This window comes from Xyrauchen texanus, chromosome 34, assembly GCF_025860055.1.
Source record: "Xyrauchen texanus isolate HMW12.3.18 chromosome 34, RBS_HiC_50CHRs, whole genome shotgun sequence".
NCBI classification, from domain to species: Eukaryota; Metazoa; Chordata; class Actinopteri; order Cypriniformes; family Catostomidae; genus Xyrauchen; species Xyrauchen texanus.
This window is the reverse complement of record NC_068309.1, coordinates 8,001,689-8,027,544: the sequence shown is the minus strand read 5'-3', so window position 1 is coordinate 8,027,544 and position 25,856 is coordinate 8,001,689. Positions and strand designations below refer to the sequence as shown.

The following is a 25,856-nucleotide window of genomic DNA, read 5'->3' as shown; positions in this document are numbered from 1 at the left end:
TCCAATTTTGAAGCCTGACTGATTGTCATCCAGCAGCTTGTTCTGTGAGAGATAGGCAGAGATCTGATTGAAAACTGCCCTTTCAAGTGTTTTTGCCATGAATGGGATGAGAGAGACTGGTCTGTAGTGTTCTATCTGTGTGGGGTTAAGTGCAGGTTTTTTCAGCAGCAGGGTTATTCGAGCCAGCTTAAATGAAGTGGGAAAAGTGCCTGCAATAAGAGAAGTGTTAATTATATATGTAAGTGCAGGTAGGATGGACGGAGAGATGGCCTGGAGAAGGTGTGATGGAATGGGGTCAAGGGAACAGGTGGTGGGGTGGTTGGAGAGGAGGAGTTTAGAGACCTCAGTGTCAGTTAAAGGAGAGAACATAGGGAAAGAAGGGTTGCATACAGGAGGTGGGTGTTTGACAGGGTGTGGTGCAGTGAATGTATTGCTGATGGCTGTAACCTTATTAGTAAAAAATGTGGCGAAGATATCTCCTGTCAGTGATGTGTCAGGTGGTGGAGGGGGAGGACAGAGAAGTGTGTTGAATGTTCTAAACAAGATACGAGTGTCTGTGGTGCTGTTGATCTTGGTCTGGTAATATGAAGTTTTTGCAGCTTTAACGTTATCTGAAAAAGTTGCAAGCAGAAGCTGATATTTACCTAGATCGGCTGGATCTTTAGATTTCCGCCATCTCCTCTCAGCTGCCCTGAGATCAGTCTGATGTTCACAAAGGACGTCAGACAGCCAGGGTCTGGGTGGTGTAGTACGTGCTGGTCTAGAGGAGAGTGGATAGATGTTGTATAGACAGGTTGTTAAAGTAGAGCTAAGTGTTTCTGTGGCAGTGTTTACATCAAGCGTGGAAAATAAATTTATTGTGGGAAGAGAGGCAGAGACATCAGTGGAAAGGCGAGAGGGTGAGAGGGAACGGTGGTTATGTGAAAGGAAACCAAAGGTGGAGTCGGTTTTACTATGGATGGGAGAATCGTGTTGAATTGAACAAAGTAGTTATCAGAGACATGTAAAGTTGTAACAAGAATATTTGAGGTGGTACAGTTACGTGAGTTGCTGTGGTGTGTAGTCTTTCCAAGTCAAATGAGGCCAGAAGAGTATTCAGTTCAATGGCCTGGGGCTTGTCTTGGTGTATGTTGAAATCACCAAGAACCACAAGTGGCCTGCCATCCTCTGGCAAGGAGGACAGCAGGACATCCAACTCCTCAAGAAAGCTTGTCAGCTGACCTGGAGGGCGATAGATGAGAACAACATGTATTTTTGTGGGTTGCATTGTAGTAATGGCATGGAATTCAAAATATGTATTGTTACATAGTGAAGCCTGTATTGAAAAAGTCCAGTTATTATGAATGAGCAAACCTGTTCCCCCACCCCTACCAGTATGTCGAGGGGTGTGTGAGAAGTTGTTGGAGAGAGCATTGTTTATTCATAAATAATAATAAATGCACACCCACAACTCAAACTTATAGAGATTCATGTTACATTTGTCTTTAAAAGGGCCATATTTCACACTCTCTCTGTTGCTACTGCAACTTTACCCTGAAGACATCTACATGTTACCCCAAGGAAAATCAGCTTTTACATTATATAATCCCTATTGATCTCAATGTTATTGTTTGTACAGTCTCAGAAGTGAGTGAAGACAGTGGTGTCAAGACAAAACTCCAGACACCATCCGAACAAAGCAAGAGCATCAATCCACCTCCCCTTCCTCCGATAGGTACAATGATCACAACACATTCTATATGTATGTCATGTGCAGATATGCTCAGAATTGTGCACGTCTGTGTTCTAGACTATGACACAGGCTCTCTAGAGAAACTGAAAGAAAAGGAAGGAAGTGTCGACCTATCAGAGGACACAGACTGCGACGGCTCCTCTTTGCCAGAAGACTCTCCAGAGGTACCACAGGCAGCCTATATTGTTTTAAATAATTAAAATATTTCACAGCAAGTGCAGCTCTGGTTTTGGTTGTTTAAGTACTTAATGGATTTTTTTTATGAATTTTGGATGGATGGATAGAGACAGTAAATGTTATTAATCTTTGTTTTAAAAATAGTTCTAGTTTATTTAGATAAAGTGCATTATTTAAAGATGCTCTCTGTGCTTTTTTTTTTTTTTTTTTTTTTTTTGCTAATTGCTTAACTTTTATACAATAATAATAAAAAATAATGTTAATATATTAAGATTAAAATGATGTACTCACATGAGATGAAGACTGTAGTCGTATATCTCAGTAATCTCCTGTAATTTGATGCTTTCACGTGTGGAATAAATTAATTAGGGCTAACTGAGAATAGCTCAATTTTACAATAATTTAGCTACCTAAGAACTTCTGTTTTTATGTGTAGCTGTATCTATGCCACTAGGTGTCATTGCACCATAAACACAAATTTTACTAAGTGTATCCATGCCAGGTTCTGTATTAAAGTGTAAAAAATTAACTTTTTTTTTATTGTCATGGGGCAATATTTTTCCCCTAGTGGTATTTTTTATTTTATGATGGCATTTAAAAATACAGTGTATCGTACATTAATGTAAAATTCTTGAATTTAATCAATTGTATTAATATTAATTCAGTACGGTTGTATCTAAATTGAAATCAAAACAATTTCTGATAATATGTATTAGTCTTGGAATAAAATATTAGAACATTTGTCACATGTTCACAAAAAAGGAGGAATTCATTATAGGGCATTTTTGGTCCTATACATTTTGAATTTCGCCCTCATTAATTTCTGACCACGTTGTATTATAGTATGTTTTTTGTGTCTTCAGACCTCTCGGAAGGCAGACTGGAAAGAAGAAAATGTTGATGATCCACTGAATAACAGGTGAGAAAGATGAAAACCACCACATACAATTTTACAACCCTCTCATCAGTGCTGAAACTGCAACTTACATCTACATAACTAACAAACATGTTTTAATCTTTTAGCTTTGTTTTAGCTGATAGGTGCTTTTTTCCTGATTTGACTTGGCAAATCTATGCTCTCTTTTTAGTGCCATGCAGTCATCATCAGGTCCACTGGATGAAGATGAGATCACATGGGGAAGTGATGAGCTGCCCATAGAGAACATCAATTCTAAATTTACTGAAGGTTGGTTACCAGCAACCCTTTTTAACATTTAAGTTTTTCACAGGGAAATGCTACATCTATCTTGTTTTACTGTGAGCAGATGTTTTTTAAATTTCACCCAAAAATGAAAATTCTCTCATCATTTATACAGATGTGTATAACTTTCTTTCTTCTGCAGAACACAAACAAAGACTTTTAGAATGATATCTCAGCTCTGTAGGTCCAAGTGAATGGTAAACAAAGCGTTGAAGCTGTCAAAAAGGCTGTATAAAAGTAATCCATATGACTTCAATGGTTTAATCCATGTCTTCTAAAGCGATCCAATTGGTTTTGGATGAGAACAGGCAAAAATGTAACTCCTTTTTCACTATAAACCTTGACATGAGCAGTCTCCTTGGCGATAGTGATTTCAAGCTTGATTACACTTCCTTGCCCCATCTAGATCTCTGCGTATACTTCAAGCACTAGGAAGTGTAATTTAGCTTGAAATAATGATCGTGCCTAGAGACTATAATGACAAGATGTACAGTAATAAGAAGTCATATATTGGTCTGTTCTTACCTAAAATCGGTTGACATGGAATCATATGATTTTTTTTTTTAATGCTGCGTTTATGTGCTTTTATGGAGCTTAAATGTTCTGGCCACCATTCACTTGCATTGTATGGACCTCCAGAGCTGAGATATTCTTCTAGAAATATTTGTTTGTGTTCTGCAGAAAAAGAAAGTCATACACATCTGTATAAATATGAGAGAATTTTAATTTTTAGGTGAACTATTCCTTTATGGCCGGTTGTTGCAATTCAGAAATTATTTAGGTTGTTATGCTTAGGTTGTGTTATTCTAATGAAGAGTTTTATCTAATTTTTAATGTTTTGCTTTTAAATGTATTTAAATAAATGCTCCTATCCTTCTTTCTTAATTTCAGATGGACCAATTGTTACAGAGGATGAGTTGACATCTCTTACGCTGGTTAAAGTAGTTCCTGACGGCCATTATACATCCACTGAACTCAACACTGTGGTCCGTATGATAAGGGGTCTACTGGAACAGAAAGTTCCTCTGCAAGAGTTTGAGGTACTTAAAATATATTATTGAAATCATAGGTGTCATATGCATATCTAATGAGTCCAATCTCAGTTTTATACTGATTTATAGATGCACCTGTCATTCTTTTTAGATATGCAATTGCTAGAAATACTGTATTTGAACAAATTTAATTTATTTGTATCTGCAAATGTTCTTCCTCCAAAGAATCTGCAAAATTTGCAGCCCTTAGATGACTGTCTGATCGGCCAGACCAAAGAGAACAAGAAGAAAAACCGCTACAAAAACATTGTTCCATGTAAGTTTAAAAAACAACAACATCCTTATTTGCCTCCTACATCGATTTTCTGCGGATAAAACTGATGGTTATCAATGTATCCTTCTTTATCTGATCTTTTTTTAGTGTTTATTATCGTGCTCCCTTTCTGTCATTCTTTTAGTCGACACAACTAGGGTCACGTTGGGAAAGGATGGCGGCTACATTAACGCAAACTTCATCAAGATGCCGGTTAAGGAAGAGGATTTCATGTACATTGCGTGCCAGGGGCCGTTACCCACCACGCTGGGCGATTTCTGGCAGATGGTTTGGGAGCAGAAGTCCAACGTGATCGCCATGATGACACAGGAAGTGGAGGGCGGGAAAGTAAAATGTCAGAGGTACTGGCCTGACACGCCCCACTCGCCTGAGATGGTGAATGACCATCTTCAGATCACACTGGTCAAAGATCAGCACCTGGACAACTTTGTCATTCGGCTCATAGAGGTCAAAGACATCCAGGTGAAAGACCGTTTGACTCATGTAACCCTGTGTTTATAACCCTTACCTAACGCTAACTAACCCTCATAATTGTATATGTATGTATCTGAATTTCTTGCTTTATTGATATATAGACCAATGAGATCCAGCGAGTCACACATCTGAATTACACTGGCTGGCCTGATCATGGGACTCCGACTCAACCCGAACAGCTCCTAACCTTTATTTCCTATATGAGACATATCCACTATTCAGGCCCCATCATCACCCACTGCAGTGCTGGGATTGGACGATCAGGAACACTTATTTGTATAGATGTGGTTCTTGGCCTCATCAGCAAAGATGCAGATGTAAGTTTCAGTGTTTTGATAATTATTGTCTTACGATTTCGATTGTAATGTTATTTTTTGTGTTATAATAAAATAAATGACATTATACCTAAAGTATACTAAGACTGTATTATTTGTTGCTGGTAACACATTAATTGATAAATAAGTCACATAAATAAACTTATATTACTTTACATAATACATAAAAAGATAGTTCACCCAAAAAGGAAAATTATCTCATCATGTACTCTGTCTTATGCTAACAGATGTGCATGAATTTCTTCTGCTTAACACAACATTTTTAGAAAAATATCTCAGTTATGTAAGTCCATACAATGCATGTGAATGGTAGCCAGAATTTTGAAAGTCCAAAAAGTATATAAAGGCAGCATAAAAGTGATCAGTATGACTCTAGTTGTTTAATCCAACTTTTTAGAAGCGATATGATATGTGTGGGTGAGAAACAGATCAATATTTAAATGATTCCCTCTCGAGAGGACTCTCCTATTGCGTAAGTAGCTTACGCTATGGGAAAACTCCGTTTCTCGAGAAATATTGAAGTCTTTATGTAAAACGCATTGCAGCTGCACAGCAGACAGCAATGAGTGAGGCAGCTCGGTCATTGGCTGTGCTGCGGCAACTTGCTCGAACCAATGACGGGGCGACTCTGAACGCGCAACCAATGAGCGCGCCGGCTCACGCGCTCAGAGCCCGCCAAGATGGGCGTGGCTAAGGCTATATATTAGAGCCCGTCATGAGAGTTCTTTAGATTTAATCTCCTTCAGCAAAGACCTTCTCTTCGCTGGATCCTCCAGATTATTGGAGTCTTTTCGCCTGCCGTCGACAAGCCTACAGCAGGACTGCTACGAGGACGCCGGCGCCTTCAGCCGCCTTCAAAGCCTTCTGCTACGCCATCCGGCGCGCATCACCTTGATATCCTTTTACTAAGCTACTTTGCAAGTGTTCGCCTCTGCAACGCTTTTTTGTCATTTATTAAAAGAGCAAATTCGAGGCGTTGTTTCAAATGCCTTCAACCTGCGCCTCGTGCAGAGGCCCTCTTCCTGACGGGGACCGTCACATTTTCTGCGCTCGCTGCCTGGGACCTGATCACGGGCCTGCTACCACCGTGCTGCCATCCCCTCTGTTCGAGCCGCGCAAGAAAAAGTGCCGCTCACGGAGGCCGCCAGAGCACGCAGACTTCAGTGACGTCACGCCGGGCCAGTCCCCGCGTGCTTCACCACCACCCGAGGAATCCCTGCCGCCAGTTCAATTCACGCAGGCAGACCAGCACCCCTCCGGAGCGGTGGGTCTCGTCTCGTTCGGCGCTTCAGGGGACGACGGTCAAAAGGATGACAGCCTTTCCATTGACGCTGCATCCGACGACTGGCCGGGCTCGGCCTTCGACCCCGCGCCGTCGACATTAGCGGACACGAGCACGGGCACCAGCATGGACTCAGAGATCGTCCGCATCCTGTCCAAAGCCGTGGAAGACCTCGGGCTCGACTGGTCTTCTCCGGAAGAACCCGCCCGCAGCCGGCTGGACGAGTGGTTCCTGCAAGGCATTACCCAGTCCCCTTACAGGCGGCTGGAAATGTCTGTACAGCAGTCAATGGGCCAGTCACAGAACTCGCTCACCTGCAATCAAACGCTGTTTTAACGGCAACACACAGAAATCACAAAAAGAGTCATTTTCTGCCTGTGTCACTAAGGGGTCACGTGTCCACACTAAAGTGCGCATTCCCACATATCAATACTGTCCAAACAGTGCCGAATACTTCCCCAGCTCAAGCTGGACGCCCCATAAATGTGGATCGTGTGCCTATTGTCATGTATGCACCACTACACACAAGCACTGTTCCCACAGTTATAAACACTTCCCCAGTAAAAGCGGGAAATACTATAAAGGTAGCGCGCGTGCCTGCTGTCATGCATGCACCCCTACACACAAACACTGTATGCATGCCCAAAAACCCCCCGCCGCGAGCGGGAGGCTTTATGAAAATGGCGCGCGTGCCTACTACGGTATATGCACCCCCACCCATGAGAGCTGCCCATACAGTTTCAAACAGTTCTCTGGCTCATGCCGCGAGCATGACAGATGCGACGCGCGAGCCAAGAAACTCCCCGCTAAGAACGGGAAGTTTTATGAAAGTGGCGCGCGTGCCTATTACAATGTATGCACCCCCACCCGTAAACACTATCTATAAAGTTTCAAACATTTCTCCAGCTCATGCTGCGAGCATTACGGAGATAGCGTGCGTGCCTGTAATCTCACACGCACCCCTGCACTCGGCACTCAACAAAGCTGCTCAGCGCGCTCCCGCGCCTCTGAGAGCTGTAAGCTCAGTGTTAGCACAAGGCAATTCGCCGGCAGGGCCCATACGTCACTGCGACACGCCCCCAGCCAGCATTCAGCCCATATCTGTGCGAGCAAAAGCCTGGGAAAAAATCCCTGACATGCCGAAATGGGTTTTGAACATAATAAAACACTGTTACTCGCTTCAATTCGCCAGAGACCACCCCGCTTTTCAGCGGTGGTCGAGACGAAGTGAGGAAAGATGTTTCACATGTTCTACGCACCGAGGTGCTCAAACTGATACAGAAGGGCGCTATAGAAACTGTTCCTCCCTCTATGAGCGAGGCGGGTTTTTACAGCCGCTACTTTCGTCCCGAAAAGGACGGTGGCCTCCGCCCCATCCTAGATCTCAGACATCTGAACAAAGCTTTAATGATTCGCTCGTTCAGAATGTTAACGACCAAACATATCCTCGCGCAAGTTCAGCCCGGGGATTGGTTTCTATCAGTGGATTTGAAAGACGCTTACTTTCACATTCGATAGCGCCTCATCACAGGCCATTTCTGAGATTCGCTTTCGAGGGACAGTCATACCAGTACACAGTACTACCATTCGGCCTATCATTGGCCCCCTGTACATTCACGAAATGTATGGACGCAGCACACCTGAGACAGCGGGGAGTGCGAATACTGAATTACCTCAGAGTAAATCAGAGTAAATCTCACAATCAGAGAGTCAGTTAACGACGCACAGATCTTGGATTATCAGACATCTAGAATGCCTGGGTCTGAGAATCAATTTTGCAAAGAGCGTGCTATCCCCCAGCCAGAATATCTCTTTTCTGGGAATAGTGCTAGACTCAGTGCAGATGACGGCGCACCTCTCATCAGAGCGCGCGCTCGCTATTCGGCGCCTTGCAACATCATTCAGAGCGGTAGCCGCTCCGTCAAACGATTTCAAAGGATGCTCGGTCTCATGGCCTCGGCATCAGCTGTACTCCAGCTAGGATTGTTGCACATGCGTCCTCTCCAACGCTGGCTCAAGAGCCGTGTCCCCACTCACGCGCGTGGCGCTCGGGCCACTTTTTAATCAGAGCGAATCACGGCTGTATAAAAGCCCTGACGCCCTGGAAGGCTGTCGACTGGTATCAAACCGGCGTGAGTCTGGGCGTGAACACACGGAGAAAAATGATCACGACAGATGCCTCCAAAATAGGATGGGGGGCCCTTTACGAGGGCAGGCCTGTCTCTGGTTTTTGGTCAAACCCGGAAAAGCGCCTACATATAAACTGTCTGGAAATGAAAGCGGTCGCCTTGGCTCTCAGAGCCCTGCTTCCGTACCTGAAAAACGGACACGTCCTGGTCCGAACGGACAACATGACGGTAGTATCGTATATAAATCGCCAGGGTGGACTCAGGTCGAGCTCCCTGCACTCTATGGCCAGGGAGCTCATCTTATGGTCACAGCACAACCTGCGCTCGCTGAGAGCAGCGCATGTGCCAGGCGTCCTGAACCAGGGAGCGGACATGCTGTCCAGAGACAAAGTTTTCCCAGGAGAATGGTCTCTCCACCCCTGACGGTTCAGTGGTTATGGCAAACCTTTGGCGAGGCAGAGGTCGACCTCTTAGCCTCCAGGGAAAATGCGCACTGCCCTCTTTTCTTCTCAAAGAGCACGGACGCTTCGCCCAAGTCTGGCCGAGCCGCCCCTTGTATGCTTTTCCCCCGATCGCGATGCTACCTCAGGTCATCAGTCGGATCAGGGAGGTGAAATGTGCAGTGCTCCTGGTAGCCCCACTCTGGAAGAACCAGACGTGGTTTCCAGAACTAATGCAGATGATGCAATCTGCCCCATGGCCGATTCCGTTGAGGCTGGACCTCCTCAGGCAGGCCAACGGGATGATTCTTCATCCCCGCCCCGATCTGTGGGCCCTTCATGCATGGCCCCTCAACGGGTTCCAGAGAACCTAATCATTCGTCAAAGGCGCTCTGTATTATCCCATTATATAGCTCGCCGTTGGCCGGCTCGTTGAATAATCACTTTGCTTTAAGGCTCAGGCATCTGCCTCTGGCTTTATAGAGCGAAGTCAGGACGCACGGCATTTTGCATGGTGTTCCCATAGCGTAAGCTACTTACGCAATAGGAGAGACCTCTTGAGAGGGAACGACTCGGTTACTAATGTAACCTCGGTTCCCTGAGAGGAGGGAACGAGTATTGCGTAAGCTGCCGTTCTTGTGCTTGGTCAGTCGCTTCAGTCGATTGAACCTAAAGAACTCTCATGACGGGCGCCTAATATATAGCCTTAGCCACGCCCATCTCATTGGTTGGCGCGTTCAGAGTCGCCCCGTCATTGGTTCGAGCAAGTTGCCGCAGCACAGCCAATGACCGAGCTGCCTCGCTCATTGCTGTCTGCTGTGCAGCTGCAATGCGTTTTACATGAAGACTTCAATATTTCTCGAGAAACTGAGTTTTCCCATAGCGTAAGCTACTTGCGCAATACTCGTTCCCTCCTCTCAGGGAACTGAGGTTACGTTAGTAACCGAGTCGTTTTTAACTATAAATTATCCTCCCTGCACAATAGGTGGCGATATGCACAAAGAATGTGAATCGCCAAAGGACATAAATATTGATCTGTTTCTCACTCACACCTATTATATTGCTTCTGACTATTTGAATTTAACCGTGTGGATTACTTTTACACTTTTACTTTTATACTTTTTGGACCTTCAAAGTTCTGGCTACCATTCACATGAATTGTATGGACCTACAGATTTGAGATATTGTTCTAAAAATCTTTTTAAAAATCATTCACATCTGGGATGGCATGAGGGTGAGTAAATGTGAGAATTTTCATTTTTGGCCGAACTATCCCTTTAATGTTCATTTAAGTATGAAAATTATTAATCAGTTTTATAATGTTCCTATTTGAATTTGCACATAAACAATTGATGTTTTAAGTATAGTGCAATGTTGTTTTCAAAATGCTAATATATTGCTTATTGTTTTATATATATATATATAAACTATGTTCTCCAAATTCCCTTTCATTAGTTTGACATATCTGATGTCGTACGCACCATGAGACTCCAAAGGCATGGCATGGTGCAAACAGAGGTAACATCTTACCACTTGATAATGAACTATGCATTTAAATGAAGTTTGCTTTTGCATGCATTACATTTTCTGTGTTTCCTCTCCAGGAACAATATATTTTCTGCTACCAGGTCATCTTATACGTGCTCAGATGTCTACAAGCAGAAGAGAAACTGTCAGGATGAAAATATTGCCCCCCTTTGCCTTTCTGCTTTCTAAACAGGGTCAAATAAATGTGTTTCAATCGACAAGGAAACACCCCCCATCAGGGGCTTTAACCTTGTCAGAACATACTTGTCTTCTGATGTTTTGGACATCATGTGACGCATACGATTCTTGCAGAATTTTGTGTATTCCTATTGCTTACATTTTTGACCATTGGCTGCTACTTCTTTGAATACATTTATTTTATAATTTATAATTTTTTGGTAAATGTTTTTTATAGATTCCTTTAAGATTATGGATCAATTATAAATGAATTCTTTTTTTTCTTGTGTATTTCTTGTGTATTTTAAACTAAACAATGCTGGAAATTTTGCCTTGACAGAATACGAGACAGTATTTGCTTTGTAAATCTTTTTGAAATCACTGAGTGCCAGTGGTAATCGAAGAAATTAAATGTGTTATAACAAGTGTGATATTTATCTTATGAAATCTGTTGATATGTTTTAAAGCTGTTACATACTGGACAATTTGCAATTTGTAAATAAAAGAATATCATGCTTTTAAATCTTAATGACTTTAACTGTTAAATTAATGGGTGTTTCGCCAAACATTATTGGTAAGTAGTGACCCGGCACGTACAGTGGATATAAAAAGTCTACACACCCTTGTTGAAACAGCATGGTTTTGTGATGTAAAAAAATTTAACAAAAATAAATCATATCTGTATTTATGCACCTTTAATGTAAAAATTACAATATAACTTAATACCTAACCTAGCTACATAAGTGTGCACATCCCTGAACTAATACTTAGTTGAAGCACCCTTTGATTTTATTACCCTTTGAATATTTCCCACTCTTCTTTTCAAAGAAGTTCCAGATCTGTCAAATTGCAAGGGCATATCCTGTGTATGGCCCTCTTCAGGTCCCCCCACGGATTTTCTATAGGATTCAGGTCTAGGCTTTGGCTGGGCCATTCCAAAACATGAATATTTTTTTGCTGAAGCCATTCTTTTGTTGATTTAGATGTGTGCTTTGGATCGTTGTCATGCTGAAAGGTGAAAGATCGCTTCATTTTCAGCTTTCTAGCAGACGCCAGAAGGTTCTGTGCCAAAATTGACTGGTATTTGGAGCTATTCATGATTCCCTCTACCTTCACGAAAGCCCCAGGTCTAGCTCAATGCTTCACCGTGGGTATGGTGTTCTTTTGCTGATGTGCTGTGTTGTTTGCACCAAACATACCTCTTACAATTATGGGCAAAATGTTCAATCTTGTTCTTATCACACCATAACATATTTTTCCACATGGTGGGCGATATAGGTTTTTGCCAGGCTTGGATGTTTTATATGTTTTTGGCTTTTCCTTGTCAGAAAAGGCTTGGCCTTGCCACCTTGCCCCATAGCCCAGATAGATGAACATTACTGGAGATAGTGGTCACATAGGGAGCAACTAGTACTTGCAAGAAAGAGCTGAAGCTCCTTTAGTGTTGCTGTAGGCCTCTTGACAGCCTGACCAGTTTTCTCTTTGTACGCTCTTTGTGCCCCATGGCTCTTAGCATGCAACCAAAAAGATGTCAGAAAAATACTATTAGAACAGCTGAGATTTATTTGGAGTTAATCAGTCACTTCAGGTGAAGACAGAGTACTATTTCACATGAGTTTGATGATTGGTTGATTCTGAACACAGCTACATACCCATTTATTGTAGGGTGTTCACACTTATGCATTTTAAGTTTTTTCTCTCTCTTTGAAATGTGTCAATTTGGTTTTCAGTGGCATGTATAGGTTGTAATTTTTAAATGTCTGATATAATTTATCTTTGTTTACATCACAAAAATCTGCTGTTTTAACAGGGGTGTGTAGACTTTTAATATCCACTGTAGAGAGTATATTTATCACAAATGGATCTACAAAATGCCCAGATAGTGTCACATTTTTAAAAACATTTTCAAGATAATTAGAAAATAATAGAATAATATATTCTGATATATCTGAATGGTTTATTTTTCATATATTAAAGAGATGATGCAACTATTGTAGAACAGGATTCATTACTTCCACACTGAAATTTCATGAGATGCAACTGGCTGTCAAACACATATTGAGTAACACTTAACACGTAACTTTTTTAGTCTAAATAGATGCACTACTTATATCATATCAGTAGTACACTTAAATGACATTAGCCAAATCATACTGTTCATGTGTTACACTTACTATAGTTTATTTCCACGTGACTTCTTCCTCAAATAGCAATGTCAAATGTAAATCAAGTCAATCACTCACACATCAGTGCCACCTTGAGTAAGAAATAGCATAGTATAATATGAATGTGTACACGCATCAGGAATACATAATACACAAGTCACACAGAAAACCAACGTGATATAGTAGACATTTGTATGAATATGGTATTTATATGTCTTGTAATAAACAAAGAAATATCCTGTGATAGTTATATAGATATGAAATAACCATAAAAAAGTCCAATAAAGAAGCGACACTATTACATATCTAGGGTTTTAAATGACCCTACACACCTTTGGTAATCAAGCAGTTAATATATATATATATATATATAAAACCATTTTTATAAGAGGTGGGGGCACAACTCCAAAAAATTTATGTGTTACAGGGGGTGGAATGAAGTCTCGGGTCACTAAAAATACATTTTTGCCATACAATCACTGTAATAAGTTATGAAAAAGCAGTATATTATAAACATTTGAAGATACAAATCACCCACTTGCACACCTTTCACTTTATGAGCTGCAATGGTTCTTTTATATAGTCTGTGTCATTTGGATGCAATCAAATTTAACTAGGTTTAAAGGAGTTTTTTATGCTTTTCAGTTCATTGAACAATACTGTTGCGGCACAAGTAGTTTCTAATTGGTCAGGTGAGATGGGTAATAAAGCTTCTATGTTTACTGCTGGGTGTTTATTTTATATTCAAAGGCTATCAAAGTTTCTACACGTCTAAATCATTGACAAAACCGCTTCTATAATTAATTGAGGGTGTTGTCACGTGGTACCTGTTACTTTTCTCAGCAATGGTCAGGATGAACCGATCACAGTCGTTTGTGATTACACTGCTACAAGGATTTCCATTTGTTTGCTAGGAACCAATAATTGTAATTAAAATGCTTAAACGGTTTAATTAAATTGTAATTAACATGCTTAATTCTACTTAGCGCACAAATGTCTAAGGCAAAACAAAACAACTTCGTGATTTTGCTTTCTGAGCCCTCTTGCGCCCCCTGGCGGATTACATCTCATAGAAGAAGAAAAAAAAGACAAACATTTATTGCCTTTTACGAATAGTGACGACTTTCCTCATGAATATTAATATGGTTACAAGACAGTAAAAACAACTATTCCTTTGCCATAGTAGGATTCGTTTGGTCGCTCACAGGAACCGGAAGGTCCTGTCAGGGTTTCCGTAGTTCGCTTCCAACATGGCGACTTCCTTGTGAGCCACGTTTGTGCTGTAGTAGTCTGAATAAACTTTCTTTTCTGACGCTCAGGCGTTTACAAAACTATTCATCATGTCAGGTCGACACAATAACAAATTACCGACAAATCTCCCACAGCTGCAAAATCTTATCAAGAGGGATCCGAAGTCTTACACGGAGGAGGTAATGCACGGTCAATGCTATAGTTGTCAAATGGCCTGTTCGCTGTGTAGTCAACCAAATAAATGTCTTGTTTGCGCCTATGATGACTGTTTAGAAGTACTGAGACATTTCAAAATATATGTCTTAACCTCTAGATAAACCTTATCTTTAAACAGTTGTGTATTGTAAAGCATAATTTTTGTGGCATGTTGACCCAGAAATTCATATTAACCTGGTCCTCGTTTATTCATTGTAGTTTTTGCAACAGTATCGTCATTATCAGTCCAATGTCGAGATCTTTAAACATCAGCCGGACAAACCCAACAAAGACCTGGCTGATCTGATTATGTTTCTGGCTCAGGTATGGAGATCCAACCTCTTTCTTTCTCAGTCTGGTATTTCATTTCAGTCTCTTGTATTTAATGAAAGATACTTCTTGGTTTTTTGCTGACTTTTTTTTTTCTCCCAGGTTGGACACTGTTACTTAGAAGAGCTGTCAAAGTTCCCCCAAGAGCTGACTGATCTTCTCATTAACTACCATACAGTTCTAGAATCAGATCTCAGAATGGTATGAATGACATTTGCTGTTTATTAGACTCTTTCAACCAAAGTGACACAATCCTCATAGAGATTACCTGAGGTGTCCATGGATTGGCACTTATGAGATTCAAACCTACAAACTTTAATTTATCTGCTTAATACTTAACCACTGTGCCACACTTCCCCAGTGTGGCACCTCTTTCAGTATATATACTCACTTGTGATTAAAGTTGATTAAAGGTAGTCTGAAGGTTCACTTGCAGTGATCTGACTGGTGCTTTCTGTTTGTGTAACTTTCATTCAGACATTTTGCAAATCCCTTATCCTCTTGAGAAACAAGGATCTGATCAGTCCCACGAGTCTTCTGGAGCTGTTCTTTGAGCTACTGCGCTGTCATGATAAACTTTTACGAAAGGTCTGTGTTTTTGAGGTGTAAAATAAGATTCCAGGTTATAAATGATTGCTGATTATTTACTTAAAATAATCTCTCCTCTGTCTCTACAGACTTTATACATGCATATTGTGACTGACATCAAAAATATCAATGCCAAGCACAAAAACAACAAATTGAACACAGTAAGTCACCCACATTTTTGTCTCTTTCCATAAAGTTACAGCATTCATAACTATACTTTAGTTTTGAAGAATATCAATACTGTAGGTACTTGTTAAATATCTGTTGTTTTTTTTCTTAGACGTTACAGAACTTTATGTACACTATGCTGAGGGATTCGAACCCCATTGCTGCAAAGATTTCTCTGGATGTGATGGTTGATCTGTACAGAAGAAACATTTGGTGCGTTAAAGCTTTTGAACTGAAACAACAAATAACTTGTGGGATAACGTGTAAAATGATATTACAATGTGTAACATGATCTGCAATCATACCTCTGTTTTTAATTTCCACATCTACCAATCAGGAATGACTCTAAAACTGTGAACGTCATCACCACAGCGTGTTTCTCCAAAGTCACAAAGGTATTTTTTTTATTGTTGATTTATTCTCATAAATCATATAGTTCCCAATTATTTACATAATTATAAAATATATTATGATATTATTATTAAATGTAATAATAGTTGTATAATGCTATTTTTATGAAAAAATACGTAAAAAATATTAGACGTTGTAAATTGCTCTTGTGGTTTTTGACTTCTTGTTTTTGTATTTAACTCTTTAATGCATACCTTGGGTCTTTAGTAACCCGGAACCTCATTTTACCTCAGTGTACCTAATCCATTTTTTTTATTTAATGCCCTCACAAAAATATATTTTTTTGTGCTGTCAGTCAATTACAAATTTGAATCGTGATTAATCACATTTTTTTTTTAGTTAATTGTAGATTTTAAAAGTGCTGAAATGTGACACTATATATACACACTTCTTTTCAAATTCATTTATTTCCATCTTAGGAAGGGTAACAATATATAATGCTTTCTTAAAATTTTCCAAACAAAACCTTCCACAGTATGAAGACAATGCACTAAAATGGAACCAATTCAATCAACATTAAACATTTCCCAAAATCTAAATGGGAGTTTGATTAATTGAAAAAACTAGTCCCCACATAGGTTGCATATACATTGTAGTGGGGATTAAACTGTCATCCACCACAATATTAATCTGCGGGTAGACTGCAATTATCCGCTTTGTTACAGCAATCGTGAAGCTGCATTCATGATTTGCGTCAGTGCGGCAACGCCCGCATCAAGTGCTGCTTTGAACTCGCTATGAAAAGCGCTTGCAAACAATAACGTCTCATTCTGCATTTTGGTGATATTTAAGAATTGACTTGCTTCTGTGGTAATTAAAACGTGCCTTATACGCTTCTGAAAAATACTTGATTTCTATCACAAGTTCCATCTGGGCTTGTTTTGTTCATCAAATAGGGTTGAGTTTCTTTCTCCATAGTTTATCACTGACAGGGAAGCACTGATATAACATCTGCAGCTCTATCATAGGAGAGAACATAACATTCAACTAGAATGTCTATGGGACCACCTTATTATGCTATTTTATACTAAGCTTGTAGGCTCGTCTCTGTAGAAGGGCTCTGGTGCTGTGGCATGTGCATCAGTGTAAAGACTCCAGGTGGAGACATTACAAAGGTTCTGCCCTTAACACAAGTATTTATGCTGTATTAACAGTAAATGCGTTAATCACAATTAAGAAAAATGAATGTGTAATGTGTTAATTCTGACAGCTCTAATATTTTTATAACTTAATACCTACTCAATTACAAAAGAGTATAGTGTCAATAAAAACCTTATATATTTAAGTGTCTTTTAATATACTTTTTTTTGCGCTTCCTTAAATCATATTTTTATGTGTAATTTAAGTTAAATATCACAGGACATATATTTATTTGTGTATTACAAGATAAACGAGTAATATTCATACAAATTACTACATCACATTGATTTTCTGTGTGACGTTATCAGTATTCCATATGAATGCACACATGCATATTGTACATGCTGTTTCTTACTCAAGGAGGCGCTGATGTTTCAGTGATTGACTTGATTTACATTTAACAAAGATGCAACGGGAAGTAAACTATAGCAAGTGTAACACAAGAACAGTATGATATGACTATTGTCATTCGGGTATACTACTGAATTTATTGATGTTCAGCATCAATTTGGACTCAAAAAGTGCCTGAGAAGATTAATATGTGTCGCTTATGTGTTATGTCCAGCTCAGTATGTGTTTGACAGTCAGTGTTGTCATGAAATTTCAGTCCGGAAGTAATAAATCCTCTTCTATATTTGTTGCATCATCTCTTTGATATAATGAAAATAAAACATTGAAATATAATATATCAGAATATATTTGATTATATTTCTAATTGCCTTGAAAATGTTCTGAAAATGTGAAAATATCTGTAGATCCATTTGTGATAGATAAATGTGCTGGGTTGCTAAAGACCCGAGGTATATAATAATGTTTGGCGAAACATTTAAGGGTTAAATGTTTTAACAAATGCTGTCTCCTCTCAGATCCTTGTAGCCGGATTAAAGTTCTTTCTGGGAAAAGATGAAGATGAAAAGAAAGACAGTGATTCAGAATCAGAGGTCAGTATTTCAGGTGTTCATGTCTTCAATTTGCTTTCTTTGTAAGTGAATGTTGTGATGTGAATGCATTCTATTATTTTACTTCCTGTTTTATTTTTGTTCTCTCTGCAGGATGACGGGCCGTCAGCCAGAGATCTCATGATCCGATATTCCACAGGAAAGAAAACGACAAAAAACAAGAAGAAAATGGAAAAAGCCATGAAAGTCCTTAAGGTATTCCGGTTAAATCAAGTGTTTCCTTCATCAACAAATCAATGATTTTTGTTGATTTCAGTGCTAAATATTGGATTGTTTTTCAGAAACACAAAAAGAAGAAAAAGGTTGAGGTTTTTAATTTCTCTGCCATCCATTTGATACACGATCCACAAGGTAAGACCACCATTTTTTCATGTATAAAAAAAAAAATCAACTCCCATTTGTCTCCACCTCCTGAAATAAAGTGTTATTATGTGATGTCCAGATTTTGCAGAGAAACTCTTAAAGCAGTTGGAGAGTTCAAATGAGCGTTTTGAGGTGAAGATCATGTTAATGGAGCTTATCTCTAGACTCGTGGGAATTCATGAGGTAAATGAAGATGGATAACATTCACACATCCTGAGCATTTTTAATTGGGTCCAAATATATACATATTTTTACTCCATATAACCAGTTTTTTTGTGTGTGTGTCTTTACAGCTCTTCCTCTTTAATTTCTATCCATTTGTTCAGCGATTCCTTCAGCCTCACCAAAGAGGTAACACACTGTTATCCCTTTAGGATATTTATGATGTATTATTGAGTAATACACTACTTTTAATGCTTCGGAGGCATTTTTTGTTTAAAGTCTCCTCTTCATCTTATAGAGGTGACCAAAATTCTCCTATGTGCCGCCCAGGCCGCTCATCAGTTAGTCCCTCCTGAGGTATACAGAATCATTTTTAGAAGACTTTTTCAATAATGATCTAAAATTATCTTTTGACTTTTGTTTGATCTTTTTTTGTTAAGTTATCTTGTACTGCTGTGTAAAGCGTTGAGATGAATGTTGAAATTTGATTTCTTATATTCCTGCTTCTTCCAGATCATTGAGTCGGTCATCATGACCATCGCTAATAACTTTGTAACGGACAGAAATTCAGGGGAGGTCATGACAGTTGGGTAGGCACTATAATACAATACAATGTAAAATTGCACTATGTTTGGAAGTGGCTGGTATGATAGCTTTCCCTCTTTCTCATTCTCTTTCCCTCGCCATCTTACCTCAGAATCAACGCTATAAAAGAAGTTGTCGCCCGCTGTCCACTTTCTATGTCAGAAGACCTGCTTCAGGATCTCACACAGTACAAATCCCACAAAGACAAAAGTATGTCACATCTATTATGTATTGTTTTCATATTTTCATACTCTGTTCATGAAGTTCTCTGTTTTTAGATACAACCTTTTAGGGTGATACAGTGTTTCCATTTTGATCATTGAAAATGGGTTTTCAAGCCCTGGAAAAGTAATAGAAATTAATAAAATACTAAAAGTCAAAGAAATTTCTAATTGAAAAGAAATTGGAAAACATCTCTAAGTTTAAAATAGATGTGCAATAAATCTATAAACTGAAAACACAAATGAGGATTCAATAATTGGGCCTGTTGCAATTATTACATCATCTAATATTGAAATTTGATATACATATACTAACAAATACAATTAAAGTTCATATATTGTATTTGAGCATTTATGTACAAATAAAAATTCCACAAATGGTTTTATGAAAATGGCAATTTGTCATATTTTGAAATATGTTGCATATATGTGACCTTTTGTTTTTAGTAAACATTTATGACCATTTGTTATCAGCATATAAACATATTGCTATTTTCATATTCGTAGCCTACTGTATTAACCACTTCAAATTCAGATCACATTTTATTATGCAACTAACCGGGATTTTAAGTGAATGTTAAGGATTCTTTGTATAAACACAGGTTTGTGTGTCTCATTCACAGCACTCCGATAGACGATTAAACACTAGCTGTAATAAATGTGTTCTGTCTGCGGTCACGCAAAAGTTTAGACAAGGATTTAGATAGTGAACGTACAACGTAAAGGAGACAAGACAGAGACGCTTACACTGTTACTATGGAGATAACACAATAGCAGCTGTGCATTTGGATATGTTGCGACAACGTTAAGCGTTTCAAACATTGTATTTTGCCACTCAACAATTTTGTCAAAAATGAAGGAAAGCGATGGGATTCCCTCAGATATATATTATAAAAATGTGCAAGAATTCTTGCAATCGCAAAATCATAGAGGGACTGATACTCACTGAGCACTTTTTAGGAAAACTATGGTCTTCTGCTGTTGTAAACTCTAGAGATTAGCAGTTAGTGGCAAAAACAAATCCTGCCACGATCGAAATCACAAAGATCACATGTTTTCCCCATTCTGATGGTTGATGTGAACATTAACTGAAGCTCCTAACACTTATCTGCATGATTTTATGCATTGCACTAATGCCACACGATTGGCTGATTAGATAATCGCATGAATAAGTAGGTGTACAGGTATTGCAGTGAATGTTTGTTTGTATATATTGTATGTATTTTTTGTATTTATTTTTTTCAAGTTTTTCCTTGCTCTAACGCATTTCATCAGATATTGCACTTCTGTAGAGCTTGTGTTGAGTAAAAACTACTCAAGTCAATTTGATGTGTTCTATTTTTTTAGCAAATCTTTTTTTGGAGTTAGTGGTTTTCAATTAATTGTTTGAAAGTTCACCAATCAGTCTAAATAGTTCATTTAGGATGTTGGAAATTCATTGGTCAAAGCATGAGAACCCTGGTGAGAAGACCTGGGCATTTTTGGGGGTTCTGTATTTGTCTCTATGAAGATTAATGATACTTTTGCAAATGTAGACATTTGCACTTATATTTGAACATTTGCATGTCTCTGTCTGTTTCCGTCTTGCAGATGTTGTGATGTCATCCAAAGGTCTTATCCAACTCTTCAGAGATCTAAATCCACAGATGCTACACAGAAAAGACAGGGTATGAAGCAAATGAGACCAAATAATCTAGAATTTGGTCATTCTACATAAAATGTATTTTTTGCCTGATATGTGCATTGTTTTACCAGGGGAGGCCCACAGAATCATCCAAAGAGGCCAAGATCCAGAGTTATGGAGAACTGGAGGCCAAAGACTACATCCCTGGAGCTGAGGTGCTGGAGGTAGAGGAGAATGCAGAAGAGGAAGATGAAGGTGAGAGAAAAGCTGTTTTAATGGCTTTAGCTGGTTTTTGCATTGGGTAATATGTGCCACAGCTGTGATTTTTTTTTTTTTTTATATATATATATATATATATATATATATATATATATTTATTATTATTATTATTATTATTATTATTTAACCATCTGCAGTTTGTCAATATATAAAAGTTCACAAAAATCCCATTTTATCATGGTTGCTTTCTTGTTTATATATCAACCTGTCACTTGGATTAAATCTAACATTTTTATTCTGTACAACAAAATTGACTGAATTATACATTGATGAACATCTCAGGGTCTGTTCAGATCAAATGCACTCTTGCTCTAAAAATAAATAAATAGATCCAGACCAACTAATAGAACAGAACGTAGCTGCCTTGAGACACTTTTTTTTAAAAGTGTACATTCAGCATAAAAAAAAAGGGGTGTTCCTGTGCGAGATGCAGCGCTATGGTCAAAGATGTCCATCTAGTGCTTGTTTTCATTGAAATCACTATTGTAAAATGTACACAGATGAATGCAAAAACACATTAGATGTAAACATCCCCTTAGGTGTTTTTTTTTTTTTTTTTTTTTCCTAATTCTCTGATCCCTCATACTCTTTCTTGCACTTCACAGACGGCTGGGAGAGTGCAAGCATGAGCGGGGATGATGAAGATGGAGAATGGGTGAATGTGCATCACTCCTCTGACGAAGATCAGACAGAAGTTGTGAGTATACACATTTGATTCTAAATGATGCATCTGATGCAAATGATCCATAACCAATGTTGCATGTGTGTGTCAGGCTGAGAAATTGCAGAGTATTCCAGAGGATGAGCGTAAAGCTAAAGCTGCCGTGGTCAGCAACAGCCGACTCCTCACGCAGGAGGACTTCAAAAAGATCCGCATCGCTCAGATGGCCAAAGAGGTCAACGCGGCACCCGGCAAAGGTCAAAAGAGGAAGAACTTGGAGAGTGATGAAGAGGAGGAGAAGTAGGACATAATTATTTAAATGTGATCACTGTTTGTTCAAATTTGAGATTTTATAAATGTCATGTTGGAAATGACATATTTTTTTAAGATCTGTAAATAATCTATAAATCAATTAATTAAAGGTGATCTTTTTCAGAGGGGAAATACTTAGTCTGAGAGACATCGAACATCTTCACAAGAAACCAAAATCTGACAAAGAAACACGACTGGCAACAGCCATGGTGAGTTCACTGATTAAATATCAAATTTAGAGACATAGAGATACAGTATTGTCCTTCTGACATTGTTAACATTGTTTATTTCTGATAAAACTACACATTTTCGTGCCTCTTTCACCTCAGGCTGGTCGGACTGATAAAAAAGACTTCATAAAGAAGAGAAGTAAGCTAAACCCTTACGCCAGTACAAGTAACAAGGAGAAAAAACGAAAGAAAAACTTTATGATGATGAGACACAGCCAGAATGTGAGGACCAAAGGCAAACGCTCCTTCAGAGAGAAACAGGTGAGCCCTGGCACTCAGTCTCCTAATCACTAAGCACCATAGTCCTTTGATATAATAATTCTATGTAATTGCTGTTGTAATTGTGTTATTACTGTTTAATTAATATGTAATTACGATTAGTGCATTGTTCTTGTATTTGCTGCGTTTCTTATTCAGTTCATCACTTCTTTTCCTCTCAGATCGCACTAAGAGATTCACTCTTGAAGAAGAGAAAATACAAGTAATTCCTGCCTGTAACCGACTGGAGCTGTTTTGATGGTTAATTTCAAACACAAACTGTTTAGACTATTCTATGTACAGGAAGAGAATGTACTGACTTCTTGACTGTACTGAGTTTCATTTTTCATGTTTAATAAATAGTTTAAACAGTCAAACCTTTGTTGGAACAGCTGGTATAGGTAGTTTACAATATTCTTCTTTCTTAAATTTTTTATTTTTTTTTAATTTATTTTAATTATACAAAAATAACCATGGAATTTTATTTTTTTATCTTGTATGCTAAAATGTATTCCAGGTGCAAGGAATATATTATAATACCTTTTACCTGATTGTTACACCACTATCAGGTAATAGTAGGTAATAGTTTTCATTTATTTATTTAGTAGAAAATGCTAAAACAATTAAACGCGTGTGAAACCAAAATGGAAACTAAGATTAAGATACTATGAAACATGACATCTATTTTAAACTAGATTTTTAAAAGATTTCCTTATGACCTTGTTCAATAACATTTGTCAGTGACCCATTTGTTCTGAAAATAACATGTTTTGAGTTATGACTAGACAAAGCTTTGACAGACGATTTATTTATATTTGCATCTCGTGGACAACGTGTGTTCATAAATCTTAGCCTGTTGACAGCTGTGTAGTCAATCTACAAAACATTGAAAGAGATTGGCGTACATCTGTGAAGTTTGAGCATTCATACTGCAGGAGAAAAACTACATTTTCACTGTTCTTTTGAGTTTTTATAAAATTATAAGAGTCTAAGAATATCTTTAATATCTCCCTTTACAATCTTGCCTTATTTCACTGGCTATTCAGTGCCAATACCTGTTTCTCCTTAGAAGACATGTCTTCTCGCAGGTAAAAAATAAATCTGCTCGAATTTGTAACTTGTGTTGTTAAACTAGTCTTATTCATTTTATGTTGTAGTCCAAGAAAACCCCTAGACTTTGATCTGAGCTGTAACACCCATACATGGGAATTATAAATATTTGTCTCTTTTCCTTTAAAATAGAAAAGTGAGAAGATTGCTGGATTTAAGAACTCCTATCCAACCCCAAATCCTTACATCAATGTTAATGCGATCATTCAAATGGACATTCTCAGTACGGCGTTGTGCTTCAATGTCCTGTTTGGGTCTCTAGTACACTTGGGTCTACATCCTGGGTCTTATTGTTTTGAAAGGACACATCATTCGTCCATGTCCATGAGGAGACCATGCCTTTAGTTGAGTGTGCTTTAACACCAATTGGGCAAGTCTGAACCTGCAACTCATAAGCCAGGGTAATTGCATCGACAATCCAGTGATAAAGTCTCTGCTTGGAGATGGATATTCCTTTTGTGCATCCTCCATAGCATATAAAGAGCTGATCAGACAGTCTGAACTGTCAAGGACACTCAACGTATGCCTTTAGCGCCCGCACAGGGCATAACAAATGCAATGATTGTTCCTCATCCAAATTAAATGGAGGAGGGAGGAAGACCTGAAGGTGAACCACCTGCACTTTGAAGGGTGTGGTCAGGACCTTGGGTACATAGCCTTTCCTGGATTTGACAGTGACTCTTGAAAGACCAAGGCCAAACTCCATACATGAATTGTCTACTGATAGTGCATGCAGGTCACCTATCCATTTAACTGAGGCCAGAGTCAGCAGTAGTGGGGTCTTAACGGAGAGCATGCGCAAATCAACAGAGTCCAAATACTCGAAGGGGGGCCCTGTGAGAGCTTTTAGGGCTAAAGTTAAGTCCCAATTCAGAACTGTAGCCGGCCGAGGTGGATTTAATCATCTTGATAATATCAAAAGGGATGCTGTGGCTCAGGTGGTAGAGTGGGTTGTCCACTAATCGCAGGGTTGGTGGCCCACACGTCTCCACATGCTGAAGTGTCCTTGGGCAAGACACTGAACCCCAAGTTGCTCCCAATTGCAGGCTAGCGCCTTGCATGGCAGCTCTGCCGCCATTGGTGTGTGAGTGTGTGTCTGAATGGGTGAATGAGACTCAGTGGTTTCATGTGTGTGACACGTAGATATAGTTGCCACATACACTTTGAGCTTTGATGGGGTGAGTCCTGTGTCTAATTGCTCATAAGAAATATTAGAATTTCATGTATTGGGCACTTTACTGGGTCCTTGCTATGTGAGACACCAATCAGTGAACACCTTCCATTTTAGTGCGTAGAGGTGTCTCGTGGATGGTGTTCTGGCCTGTAACATGGTGTTCATGACTGAAAGCGTCAGTACTGGTGCGTGTAGTGCACCCCGTTCAGGGGCCACACATGCAAGTTCCACAGCTGGGGCTGGAGATGCCAAATTGTGCCTTACAATTGAGAGAGGAGATCCCTCCTTAGTGTTATTTCCCATGGTGAGTTGTAAAGCATCTCCATTTCTGTAAACCATGGTTGGTTGGGCCATTTTGTGCAACTAATAGAACCATTTCCTTGTCCTCTTGGACTTTGCATATGACAGAGTGAATAAGGCAAACCGGGGGAAATTTATATTTGTGTTTCGCCATCCATTTGTGTGCCATTGCATCCGCTCCCAGCGGGGCTTGGGACTTTGAATAACAGAGGGGACAGTAGACATTCTCCACTGAGACAAATAGATACATTTCTGCTTTGCTGAATATTTCCCAAATCCTCAGGACAGTTTGAGGATGAAGTCTACATTTGCCCGGTATCAACCCTTAGCTTGACAGTAGGCCCCGCTGTAATTCAGGCGGCCTGTGACATATGTTGCTCTCAGGAAGAGATAATGCTCACTCCATAGGAGGAAGCAACATGTCAGTCTCAACAGTGGCGGTGAATGAATTACGCCTTGGTTGTTTAATGTATGCCACAACTGTCATGTTGTCTGAGCAAACCAAGACATGACAGTTTGCTATTTATGACTGAAAAGCCTATAAGGCTAGAAATACAGCCGATAGCTTTA

General features: G+C 39.2%; 2 protein-coding genes across 8 annotated transcripts in view; both read left to right on the top strand.

Moving 5' to 3' along the window:
- Window positions 1–11,310, top strand: part of ptpn13 (protein tyrosine phosphatase non-receptor type 13) — a 110,198-nt gene extending 98,888 nt beyond the window's left edge. For all 7 annotated transcript variants that reach the window (XM_052103888.1, XM_052103886.1, XM_052103887.1 and 4 more), the window contains 10 exons: window positions 1,619–1,714; window positions 1,790–1,896; window positions 2,773–2,828; window positions 2,998–3,095; window positions 4,002–4,150; window positions 4,328–4,418; window positions 4,561–4,898; window positions 5,012–5,227; window positions 10,552–10,614; window positions 10,701–11,310. In XM_052103888.1, coding sequence (XP_051959848.1) covers window positions 1,619–1,714; window positions 1,790–1,896; window positions 2,773–2,828; window positions 2,998–3,095; window positions 4,002–4,150; window positions 4,328–4,418; window positions 4,561–4,898; window positions 5,012–5,227; window positions 10,552–10,614; window positions 10,701–10,778 — 1,292 coding nt within the window. In that variant the 3' untranslated portion in view covers window positions 10,779–11,310. The remainder of the gene's footprint in view (window positions 1–1,618; window positions 1,715–1,789; window positions 1,897–2,772; window positions 2,829–2,997; window positions 3,096–4,001; window positions 4,151–4,327; window positions 4,419–4,560; window positions 4,899–5,011; window positions 5,228–10,551; window positions 10,615–10,700) is intronic.
- Window positions 11,311–14,215: 2,905 nt separating this feature from the next.
- Window positions 14,216–23,767, top strand: sdad1 (SDA1 domain containing 1). Its single transcript, XM_052104317.1, has 22 exons — window positions 14,216–14,395; window positions 14,631–14,735; window positions 14,844–14,942; window positions 15,219–15,329; window positions 15,419–15,490; window positions 15,610–15,710; window positions 15,835–15,892; window positions 17,915–17,989; window positions 18,101–18,202; window positions 18,289–18,358; window positions 18,450–18,553; window positions 18,664–18,721; window positions 18,831–18,889; window positions 19,046–19,122; window positions 19,230–19,327; window positions 20,929–21,005; window positions 21,094–21,217; window positions 21,847–21,938; window positions 22,015–22,202; window positions 22,339–22,423; window positions 22,544–22,705; window positions 22,885–23,767. The coding sequence occupies exons 1-22, from the start codon at window positions 14,306–14,308 to the stop codon at window positions 22,927–22,929; spliced, it is 2,052 nt and encodes a 683-aa protein (XP_051960277.1). The 5' UTR covers window positions 14,216–14,305; the 3' UTR covers window positions 22,930–23,767.
- The last annotated feature ends 2,089 nt before the right edge of the window (window positions 23,768–25,856 follow it).